General features: G+C 32.2%; 1 protein-coding gene across 1 annotated transcript in view; it reads right to left on the bottom strand.

Moving 5' to 3' along the window:
- Positions 1–12,352, bottom strand: part of LOC129216302 (uncharacterized) — a 111,464-nt gene that overhangs the window by 64,047 nt on the left and 35,065 nt on the right. Inside the window, exons 22-28 of the mRNA XM_054850511.1 lie at positions 10,583–10,714; positions 10,376–10,496; positions 6,395–6,546; positions 5,532–5,653; positions 5,175–5,298; positions 2,344–2,406; positions 950–1,027 (exon numbers count right to left, since the gene is read on the bottom strand). Coding sequence (XP_054706486.1) covers positions 950–1,027; positions 2,344–2,406; positions 5,175–5,298; positions 5,532–5,653; positions 6,395–6,546; positions 10,376–10,496; positions 10,583–10,714 — 792 coding nt within the window. The remainder of the gene's footprint in view (positions 1–949; positions 1,028–2,343; positions 2,407–5,174; positions 5,299–5,531; positions 5,654–6,394; positions 6,547–10,375; positions 10,497–10,582; positions 10,715–12,352) is intronic.

A 12,352-nucleotide genomic window follows, 5' to 3' on the forward strand; every position in this document is an offset into this window, starting at 1 on the left:
TAATGTTTGAATAATGAGCATTTCAATTGGTTTTAGCTGTAGTTAGATTATGTTTCTATTTGAGAAATTATGTTTGCCTAAAAATATTTATTTTTATGTATGCGTTGGTTTTATATTAATTTATATAAATAATTTGCAATTTGTATACATAGTTTGCTCACTAGAATGTACGTTTTGAGTTTATTTTTCAAAATCATTGATCTTTCCTGATATCAACACCTGTTTTACAGCTTTTCTAATGGATTTGCATAGTAGGTCCAAGTAGCCTCAGCGCGGGGCTACTTGAACCCAATTTTTAAAAAAATATATATATATATAAAAAGTAAGAGTTAAAATTGTTGTTCAAAAAAGGCTTTAGGTGGTAGCAGAACGCCTGAAAAGTGTTAGAAACAAGGTTATCAGTTCACATTATGGGTTTGGCAAAGCATTCAGTGTAAAACTCGCAAAAAGTATGAAATTTCGGGTCCAAGTAGCCCCACTTTACGGTACTCCAAAAATCAAAAAACATTCATTAGGAGAAATTAAAAATATCAAGTTCGCAAAATACCATCATTTTTTCCAATCTTATTGTGTTATTTAATCGTAAAAGAGGTAGTACTAATTGAAGTTCACGATTGATAATGTCATTGAAAACTAACTGAAATTCCAGATGAGAGGCACATTAAAAGAAAGTTTAACTTTGAACTACTGGATTTATAACTGGAGTGCTGAGCAATTGATTTCCAGGACTGGGGAGAAATGTACTGCTATTTTTTTTTTGGGGGGGGGGGGGGGAGGGTGTAGTTTTGGATTTATAATTTGTATTTAGGCTGAATAGATTTTGTTTTGTTTTCATTTTAAGAATTGTTTGAGGTGGAGAATTTGAAGTTCTTGTGTAGTTAGTGATCAGACTTTTTTTTTAATTATAACTCTTGATTTTTTTCTACTCGTAGAAATCGGATCTACCTACCTGTGAAGAAGAAAGTGTCAACTCGGCCCACAGGTCTTCAGTCCTTGAAGTACTGTAGGAATATTTCTTAAGATAAGCCTGTAAGAAAACAAATTAAGAAACTACAAAAAAATTAAGCTTACAATGCACACTACCGAATCATGAAAAAGAAAGTGCAGTACGATCTCTTAAAAAATTAACGGTCGTTCTTTTGAACGATGACATCTACCGTTATAGCTCTCTCTCTCATTTAATTTCTTAGTTTAATATTTTTATGCCTTTTGATATTATCTTAATTATATAGACAAAAAAATCAAAATCCTTTTTCGGTTTATTTTTACCCACGACAGTACTACAGTTCTTTGGTACTACACTTGGAACTGTGATATTTCTATTAGTAATTAAGGCACTATCTTTTATTATTATTATTATTATTACTATTCTTACCGTTTAGCACTGAAAGGATGTCATTCAGTGCTTCTTTTTAGATCAATTTGGTACAAATTTCCCGAAGTCACGTCGATATTATTATTTTTTTTTACTAAATAAAGTTTAATTATTTAATTTGCACTGTGCTGGAATCAAACCTACAACTTTTAGAATGGAAAGTAGATGTTACTTTCCATTCTAAAAGTTCAAAAATGAGCTATTAATCGCCTTTATACATCTAAACCTAAATAAAATATTTTGTATTACATGTTTATTGGTATATTATCCCACTGTTTGGTACTTCTAGATGTTTATCCTTAAAGGAATATTACTGATCAAATGAAACATTTTTAATGTCATGAATGACACTCGCAGAGAGATCACCTGCAACATTTTAAAGTGAACGAAGTCTTTCAAATGAACGAACAAAAGTTCCTCGGATGAACGGATCATCAATAATAACGACAGTGCTCATCTCTACTTAAAAAGATAAAACAGAAATGATAAAGTTTAAAGCATTTTTAAAAGATCAGAAATAAAACCGCTCGCTTAAAAGCCCTATAGATCTACCTGCATGATCTTACTGTTATTATGAAAGTGGAATAAATATTTATATTTTACTACATTAAGAATTCTTAAAAAACACCACATATTAAATAACAACTTACTATATTTTCTTCCCTAAAGAATCATAAAACAAATAAGTTTTTTTAGTGTGCCACCCATAGTTATCTCTTTTTTAGTAGAATTTATACTATATCTGTAAAACTTTTTTACTTTTTCATATTCCATGCTTTAACATTTAACAGAATGTTTAGATTTCAACTGTAATACAAAAGTATGAATATTCAAGGAGGTAAATCCTACCAAGCAAATCCTGAACAGAGTGACCAGTGACGTTGCTTTTTAACTTTGAATATGAGGCGGGCTTCATTACATTTCAAGGACTAAGTTTGATTTTGGTATTAATTGTTCAGTACACTTACCGATACGCCTTTTCTAAAATCTTCACCCATATATTTTTCAAGCATTCCCAAAATAGCAGCACCCTAAAAAACAAATCATTATTCGTCAGCGACAACGAAAACAATCTACAGTTGGCTCTCTGTTTAACGACGCTCTATTTAACGACGGCTTTTCACGGTCCCAGATGGTCCACTATAGTGTTAAAAGCATTCTATTTAAGGATGCTTTCTACTTAAGGACGATTTTTTGTGGTCACTTGAAAGTCGTTAAACAGAGAGCCAACTGTATTTCAAACGCATAAGAGAAATAAGGGGGAATTTTCATATATATAATATAAACATAAATAAATATATACATATACATATAAAATATATATATATAACGTAAAAAATGTAATGTGTAAGAACATTATGCATAAAAAATCGATAATGAATGTCAACTTTTTATTCCTTTCATCTTGATTTGTGACTAGTTTAAACCGACCAGTAAACTAACACCCCTCAGTAAATTAACATCTCGTTTTTTTTATTTTAAAATTTTTATTGTATTTTATATATTTATTTATCTTTTGAGCAATCACGTTTACTTATTACTTTTATTTGGCCATTCTTGATTTGCTACCCTTTTAGAAGTCCGTCGGATTCTTCAGACGGGTGCTCCTCCTAGTCGGCGGCGGGGAAAAATTCCTCCGGCTCCTCGTCCATATCTCCCGGAATAGCATTTATTTATACCCGACCCTCTTGACTTTAAATCTTCTTAAGACAAAAACAATGTTCACATAACAGTCAACTGATCAGGCACACCAGACACACGTGTCGTTACCATTCTCATCCCGATGCGTTGGATCAACTTTTTTGTCGGTTTAACTCATCGGGACATTGTCAAGCGTTCGCTCTACACACGAGTAAACTCGTTGAGTCAACTCGGTTCAGTTTTAACAGCTTTGGTGGAGTAGCTGCTCCAATAAATTCGACTTATGAGAAGAAAAGTTGATTCAGTTAAGATGTCTCGTGTGAAAACAAGGAAAAACGCCAATCAACTAGATGAGAGGCAAATTGTTTTAAATAGTTGATTTAACTAGCCACCTAGTGTGTGAGACTTTATGGTTCATAACTGATTTTTGCCAATGAGGTGATAAAACATTTATTTTTGGATCCCATCTAGTACTAATTTCTAAGGTAAACATGTGCATTCTAACTGCTTATTCAGTCGGAGTAAGCTGAATAAATAACATTTTAATTGTAAGGAAAGGATATATCTTAATCTTCTATTCCCATAGTTTTCAGCTGTAATAATATAAATGCTCTTTGGTTTAAATTGAAAACAATTTTTCTGCTTATCAAAAATTATCAAATTTGATTTAATGCATCGTTGAAGTTAAACGCTACCTTCAGACGTTTTACACAATTATTTTAAGCTAGACAATACTTTACAATCGAGGAATAGTCTGTATTTGTTTCAGTCGCATTGAAGTAGTTAAATTGTTTACGTTATTGTTGTTGTCTTGTGAAAGCTAGGCTGACAATTTAGGGTGCGCTGCTTCACTTTTCCAACTGAACCGTAATTTGGTGTAAAGTCCCACTTCCACAATACACACATGCTATAAGGACCAATCTTATAGGATAGGCAACTATTCACAGCATAACAACGCATTCACACAAAGAAAGGACAAGAACAGGAGAGAGAAAGTACATCCATGACTGAGCCGGGATTCGAACCCAGGACCTCGCCATCGCAGTCAGAATTCTGTGACTATAGATAAGGCGGCCGCCAGTTACATGGTTTATATATTTTATAAAGTTCTATAGGTGTGGTTTCTTTCTCTCTTTTAGTTTAATTTTCTTTTAACTTATGTTTTGAGTTGATCCAATTTTCCAATATTTTTTTATTTCAAGTTCTAGCAAGTCTTCATTCACTTTTTACGTGCGTTGAGTAATGTGTATTTAAAAAATACTCTAAGCTATGCGATGATTTTTGTCCATATTTACCTTACTTAAATCGATATTTTATACATTTAGAGACAAAGTTATTGTATATTTATAACACAGATTTTTTTTGTTCCGTTAATGTTATGAATTAAAATAAAAACCATTCAGCTGTTGCATGATTTTACTTGCCTATAATTCTTGTTGTAAAACAAAGAAATAAACAAATAAATAAAATAAAAAATATTCATTGAATCAACTAATTGAAAATTAGCTGTTTTAGAATGAATTAATACTGACTTTAATAATTTTTTCGCGATATTAATTTTAGTAGTGTCATCAATCGTTAGCATAGAAATATCATATTTAATTATCAGTTTTCATCCGGCAGGTGACTAATACCGTCTTACAAGATCAGTAAAAAACCATTCATTTACTGACTAACCATTAATAAAACATATCTATAATATTAATGTCCAGCCGTATGTATGCATATGTATATATGAATGATCACCAAAAGATCGCTTCTGATTGACCGATGGGTGTAGGACGTCACCACAGATGTCATGAGACCTTAACCATGTGATAGTGATGACCTATAAGTTTTGAAAAGTCACCAAATGTTCCAAAACGTACAACATTTGACTCACCAATTTTGGTGCCAAAAAACAGCGCCAAATATGATGCCAACTTCGCAATATTTCTTATTTCTTCAATTACTCGTCAAGCCTATAGACACAAGCAGCTATGACGTCACCACCATGTTATGCGCAGAAGGCGACAATTATGCATTTATTTTTTTTACCGGAGTCGTCCAAAATCCGATCAAAAGAAAATTTTATCTTGAAACATAAGTATGTGCAATATAACACATTGCTTTTTTGCAAATGATTATTTAGTGTGTAAAAAACAGATGGTCAACTTACTTTGGAATAGGTAATGCTGTCAAATATGTCTGTTTTCACTCGAGTTACTTGTTGCACAATAGGATGAGAATTAATAGTCTGATCACTCCCCATTGCAGCTACCAATGCAGTAGTAGCTTCATAACTATGCTAAATATAGAAAAGATTATCAAAGTAACGTAATACATAACAATGAAATTGTTTACCTATTTCATCCTGGATTTCACAGTACATCATTTTTGATTTGGTAAAAAATGATGAGTTTGTTTGAAATAAATTGAAATTATTTTTTACTAAATAAAAAACTTGAATCATTTTCTCCTAAATTAAAAAGATAGTAAAGTACTTGCGTCAAAATTAAGAATAATTTCATTCAACGTAATTACCTCATCAAAGCTTGAATCCACATGAGTCACACCTTTTTGAGCAATATACGAGGCGAATCCTTCATTCAGCCATAGATCGTCCCACCACTTCATCGTGACTAGATCCCCAAACCACTAGAATAGAAATAATATATTTGGGAAAAAGTCGTGGAATTCAAGGCATTTTTAATTAGCTATAATTACAGCAATAATTCTCTCTGAATCTCATTTATACAATTAAATTAATTTTTCACAATGTACCTTCTCAGTCATAAAAATTAGTACACCAAAAAAAAAGTTATCAGAAAGAAAAGAAATTTTACTTAGAAAATTTATATCAGAAAGTGATCACAAAATCAAAGCAAAATGGTGATTTATTACAGGAAAAATCTCAAATTAATGGAGGTTTGATCTTAAAATGAAGTAAAAGTGAAAGGGATTGAAAAATGATTAATTCAATTGGATTGATGGAAAAACTTTCGTACTTTCGAATGATTATTTAATAATTCCATTCATTACATCCCATACTAAAACTTCAATGCATTTCATCAGTGTAAAAAATGCAATATGTAAGTACCGCATATCCCCGATTTAACGATTGTCAAGAGACTAGAAAAAGTCATTACATCCCATACTAAAACTGCAATTCATTTTAGCAGTGTAAAAAATGCAATATGTAAGTACCGCATAACCCCGATTTAACGATTGTCAAGGGACTAGAAATAGTTATCGTTAAATCAAGGATATCATTAAATCGGGGAGAATATACATTCAATGCAATTAAATCCGGACCAGTGAAATGTATCATTAAATTGAGGAAATCATTAAATCGGGTATCGTTAAATCGAAATTATACCGTAATTAAAGAATTTTTACCATATGAGCTAACTCATGAGCTATGATAGTTGAAACATGGTACTTAGTATTTTCAGTTGTAAAATTGTCACAAAGAAGAGCTTGTTCAGAATAAGTTATCAAGCCCCAATTTTCCATGCCGCTATGAGTGTAGTCAGGAATAGTTATCATATCTGAAAATAAATAGAATAAAATATTTCATTCGCATTTGCCATTAATACAAATGTTTTTTTTAAATAGAAAGACAGAATTTCTTAATTATTAATATGAAAATTGTTAATTCACCTAAAATCTTCTTTCACATTTAATTAAATAAGTGAATGCAAAAATTCTTAACTCTTCCGTGAAAACGTGCCAAGAACTAAAAATTTTAAGAACATAATACATTTTACAGAATTACTTTCTTAGCTAACAGAGTGGCGTAGTGGATATGCGTTGACATTTAGTGTCCGAAGGCGAAGGTTCAAACCTAGCTCCAGTCGGTGGATTTCCAAGATTCAAAGAATCAACAGCGTTCATGTAGTTTAATTACGCAGCATGTAAAAGATACCTTGAGTATTCGTTTTCCATTGAGTACTCTCGACAAAACTAAATTTCATGCACAATTTCTTATCAAGGACATCCCGGATGCCTCAATTTAGTGGCAAATGGGTGTCAAAATTACCGCGGTCACTGCTATCCCTCGATAGGGGTGACCAATGAAATAATGGATGTCTGCTTTTCGGAAATGCACTTTAGGTCTGCAAATGGTGAAAACCAATGCGCAACCCCATTATGAAACGGAAAAACAATTCTGCCTTGCGAAGGTAAAACACAGTATCTGCAAATTTTTGATTAATTATTATTATTGTTATTATTATTATTCGCATTTGTCATCTACTGTTCTTCAGCTTTGTTGTACAAGCTTGTTTATTTGAATTCCGCTGAAATAAAGCGAGAGAAAAAAAAAAAGAAAAATTCCAGCATTTCTTCAAATGTCTCAAAAAATCATTTTTGCAGATACTGCGCTTTACACTGAATGAAAATTCCGAATTGACACAGATTGGTTCCGGGCACCGTTCTAAGATTTCGCAGGATTTCATCAATTTCCTGTGAAATGAAGTATTTTTGTCAAAAAGTTTCCTGAATTGCTACAAGTTGCACTTATGCAGACTTCTCACTGTTGTGAAAAATATTTTTAGTACCAGTTTAAAGATTAACAGGGCGTATTTATTAAGTGTATCAGCTGCAGTTCGTTTAGGGCCCATTCAGATTGACTAAGCTCTCAATGAGAGCGTAATGTAAGTCTTAGGATTTTGTAGCTTTGCTAGAATTGCATGCAAGTGAGATGCTTGGTACTTACTTGCAATTCTGTCTTAACTTTCGCCGTGGATGGTTAAATGCTTTAAAGGCTATATTGGTAAACCAGGAAACTGGCTAGCTTTTTTTTTATTATTTATTTATTTTTTTTTTTTTGAATCCTACCTAAGTTTTCTCTGAAGTTGGATAATTTCAGTAAGATTGCTGACTTTTAGCTGACAACGTTTCATATTTTTTCTTTGCAAGATATGTCACTGGTCAAACTTGAGCACATTATCATTATGTTCCAGGAACGTTTCTAAATTCTTTTTTAAAGTGCATCTTCCCGTGGCAAAATTACTCTTTGTGATTGCTTGCCATATTTTTATGACTTCAAGTCCACGTCGGTAAAACTCCTCTAACGCTTATAAAGGTAAATATCTTGCACAGCAGCTTGACGTGATTTAAAAGTCAAAAACGATTTTTCTACACAAACATATAATATTCAGCAAGCGCCGCATGGTGTAGCATTTTATACAAAATTCCACCAAACTAGCGCGTTTTGAAGTAGCATCCTCTACCTTGCTCTAAATTCTTCAACTTTTTTGTATCTGAGCTACAACTGCGAATTTTTCAAGCCCCTAAATCATCGATTTTCCTTCTGCAGTGATCCATGTATCAAGAATAGGAAAAAAGTTCACACTTTCGTTTTCGAAATCATAACCTGAGTCCTTTTTATGATCTGCCATATTTGGGGAATTAAGAAATTCTCAAATGTAGCAGTTTGACCAAAAATCCACCAAACTAGCGCGATTTGAGATAGCATCCTCTCCTAAGCTCAAAGTACGGGAAAATTATTCAACTTTTTGGCATAGGTGCTATAATTGTGAATTCCTTAATTTCCTAACTCTAGCAGAGCTTATAGAAAAGTCACGATTTCAAAAACGAAAAGTGTAATAAATAGAAAATTTTAGCGTTTAAGTCCAGGCTAGATTTGAACAAAATACAAGTAAAATGTACAAATTTGATCAGATATGTGTATAACAGGAAGCATCTAACGTTGTTTAGCACAAAAAAAAAAAAAAAAAAAAAAAAAAAAAAAAACAGATTACAGAATACATAGATAGAAATAAACAGATACACGTGTTTCGAGGTTTCCAGGAACTCTTTTTTTCAATTCAAAGGTGCGAGCTTTTGGATGTAAAGACATCAAGTAAAAGCTAAAAGTTTACTATGTGTCTTTACTTCTAGAAGCTCATACCTTTGAAATGAAAAAGGGGTTCCTGGAAACCCCGAAACACGTTTATTCTGTAATCTGTTTATTTGTGCTAAACAACGTTGGATATTTCCTGTTATTCCTCGGCACAAAGGTCTTTATTTATTGCTTACAAGTTACTTTGTTACGGGAGTAAAACCTCTGATTTTTATTGAAGAGGGATGAAATTACTGTTTAAAAAAGAATCTTTAGCTGAGCCCTAAGTTCAACGCAATTTTAATTTATTCAAACCAAAAAGAAAAATGCTTAATGTATCTTATGAGAGCCTTGAAATTACTAAATTTTAAAACCAATCTAGTAAATCCCTCAAATATTGTTAAGATAACAAAAAAAAAAAAAAATCTGAGTTCAGTTTTTATTTACTGTTCAATTTTGCTTCATTTATAATTATGTTTTATGAAACAAAAGTTTTTTTTTTTTTCATTTTATTTATTTATTTACTTTTTTTTTGTGTGTATTTTATTTATTTTTATTTTTGTGAAAAGTAGACTAAAATCCCGTTAATGATGGGCAAGATTTATTTCATTTGAGTTACATTAATATTCATATTTTCACAGGTATCTTATTGCTACTAACTTTTGAGCCTACAGACGCTAGACGGGTATTTCCATGCTTCGACGAACCTGCCATGAAAGCCATATTTAAGCTTACTATTGTACATGAAAAGGATTACAATGCTGTTTCCAACATGCCTCAGCAAGTAAAAACAAAAAAAAAATGTTTCAAGAGAAAATTATCCTGTTAAAAATAATAACTAATTATGAATAAATAAGTAATGCATTATTTATTAACTCATTGTATGTTTCTTGTGCAAAAATGTCTTGTAGAGCAAAAGAATTTTAAATGGCAGTGTTGCAGAGACCAAATTCCATGAATCCGTTAAAATGTCAACTTATTTGCTATGCTGAGTCGTGTCTGATTTCGCATTTTTGGAGCAGGAATATAAAGGAAAAAAAGTAAGACTCACAACAACTTATGTTGTTGTTCTTTTATTAAATAAAGCCCGAAGAAGCAAATGCCAAATTAAAAATTTGAAGACAACTACAGTAAAAAAAGGTACATACAAAACTTTCATCTATTTTGGTGCAAAAGATGCAGCTATAGAGCATGATAGAGATGAAAATGTGCTTTACTAAATTTGGCTGGTACATATGCTAAAAATAAGATGTTTAAATAAAAGGGATTAGACCCTTCTATGTAAGATGTTTATTGGATGTAAATGATTTATGATTAGACCCATCTCTCTAATTTAAAAAAAAAAAATCGAAAGCTTGACACACTATCTGCTGTGTCAGTCTATTTGAATCTGAAAAGTTTTCATGCTTGAATGAACAAGCGTTCATATTTTAAATTACCAAAAATAGAAAATTGAAAGTATACTAAAGTTTCCTGAAATGTATTTAATCTATCAAAGTTCATTTAGAAAGAATAACATTGCCTTTACGTACCAAGTTTCTTCAGCGGGAATGGGACGTCAAAGTAATTTGCATAATACGTCAAAATTCTGCTTGCTACGGACAAAGCATATTGCGTCTTCTCAACATGGTGCGGTGCAGTGTATACTCTGAGCTAAAACAAAGTCTTTTAATCATCTAAACAACGACCAAAATTTTAATGAAAAAAAAATTTGAGTGCAAAAGGTAGACAGAACGTACCCTCACTCCTTTTTCTGTCATTGTCTCCACGTATTTGTAGTCACAAACTATAACGCACAGAAGATAAGTCACCATAGGCAATGATTTTTCAAATTTCGTAGCTTGAAGGCCATTATCAAGAATTTCAGTGTTCTGAAATAGCAAAAAAAAAAAAAAAAAAAAAAGAGATTTCAATGATTTATTAATAAAAGGAATTATTATTATTAGCTCTATACAGTCGAATCTCGATTTACGCGAGGGATGTGTTCCAAGACCCCTCGCGTAAATCAAAATTTCGCGTTGTGGAAAAAGGTGTGTTTACGAATTTTTTGTAAACATACCTAGTTATTTTAGGCGTTTGTAAACAGCCCTCAAACTGTTTTGAACTGGTTCGTAACTATATATTTCCATTTATTACATAAAGAAGTGATTTTTTACTGTAATTTAAATTAATCTGTAATATTTAACACAAAATATTGTTGCAATACACAAAATTATGAGAGAGAGAGAGATAAAATAAAACAGTTCTGTACGCATAGCATGAAGTAATAATAAAATGCAGCACTACAATAGTACTATACAGTACGGTAATTATATTTAAAACTTAAAAAGTAAAGATGATGATGATTTACGCTATGCAATCAGATTGTTGTCAGTCTTCCCCTGACATTGCATGCGCGTCAGGGAACTTGTCAGAAGAGGAAGAACAAGAAAGAGGAATGAATTAATCTTCTACTTTCCGCCGAAAGTTTTCATGTTGTGGGCGAGGGATTCGCGTTAACTATAAAATTCTTCACTCGAGAAAAACTCGCGTTATAGCCATTTCGCGTAAGTGGAATCGTGTTGTAGCGGGAGTCGACTGTATTGCAAAAACATTTGTTCTTTTATACAAATTTTGAGTGTAAATGCATACTTTAATATTTAGTTATTAGTACTTTAAATGCTCTTTGAAAAACTGTTCTTTAATGCTGGAACTTCAAATCTATCTCAAGTAAAACGGATTTGTGCACTTTGAACCAGGTTTTCAAATCGTATTTTCACCAACTAAACTTGATAAAATTGAATTTGCTCTTTACCATTCTCTTCGGTATGAAAATAAAGAAAATTTCATGCAGTTATGAATCAGAATATGGGTTTGTAGATCTAGAGTTAAGAAAAGGACTATGCATTTTGATTTAGTTATCCATTTTCGAGACTTTTTATTGAATTGGGACGTTAATTGAATCTGCGAGTTCGAAAACCAGTCGTCTCGTTTTGTAAAACCCAGGTGACGACTGACTTTTGGACTCATCGATTCACTTAATGACAGTTCACCAGGGTGTCTCAGTTAAATGTTTGGAACTCCTGAGAGGGGTAAGATGCATCCTAACGACTTGAAATTATGTAGCAATGTAGAGTCAGAAATGCTTTTCCGACCCGAGAAATTTGAGATATGGTAGGAGTATTCCGGATTGTTTGGAGTCCCGTGCTCTGAAGATGCAAGGTGTGCATTGTAGCCGGTTGAAGAAACTTCTAACACAAATTCGTAGTCCTGTACTTTTCGCATTTTTACATGTGTTATTAAAAGTATTTTTCACTTATGGTCTATTTATTTATAGTGCTTCTGTGTACATCTCCGCTTTAGGAATGCACTTCTTAAGTATTAAACGTAATTCATGCTCACGAACAAACAACAATCACTAATTGCGTTCAATTATGCAGCATAGAAATCAACCAATCAGATTGTGGCAATGGTCGGAAAAACTTAATAATGTACGTGAAGCTTAATTATTGAGGGCCTTGTTGGTTGAC

The sequence above is a fragment of the Uloborus diversus genome, chromosome 2, assembly GCF_026930045.1.
Source record: "Uloborus diversus isolate 005 chromosome 2, Udiv.v.3.1, whole genome shotgun sequence".
NCBI lineage: Eukaryota > Metazoa > Arthropoda > Arachnida > Araneae > Uloboridae > Uloborus > Uloborus diversus.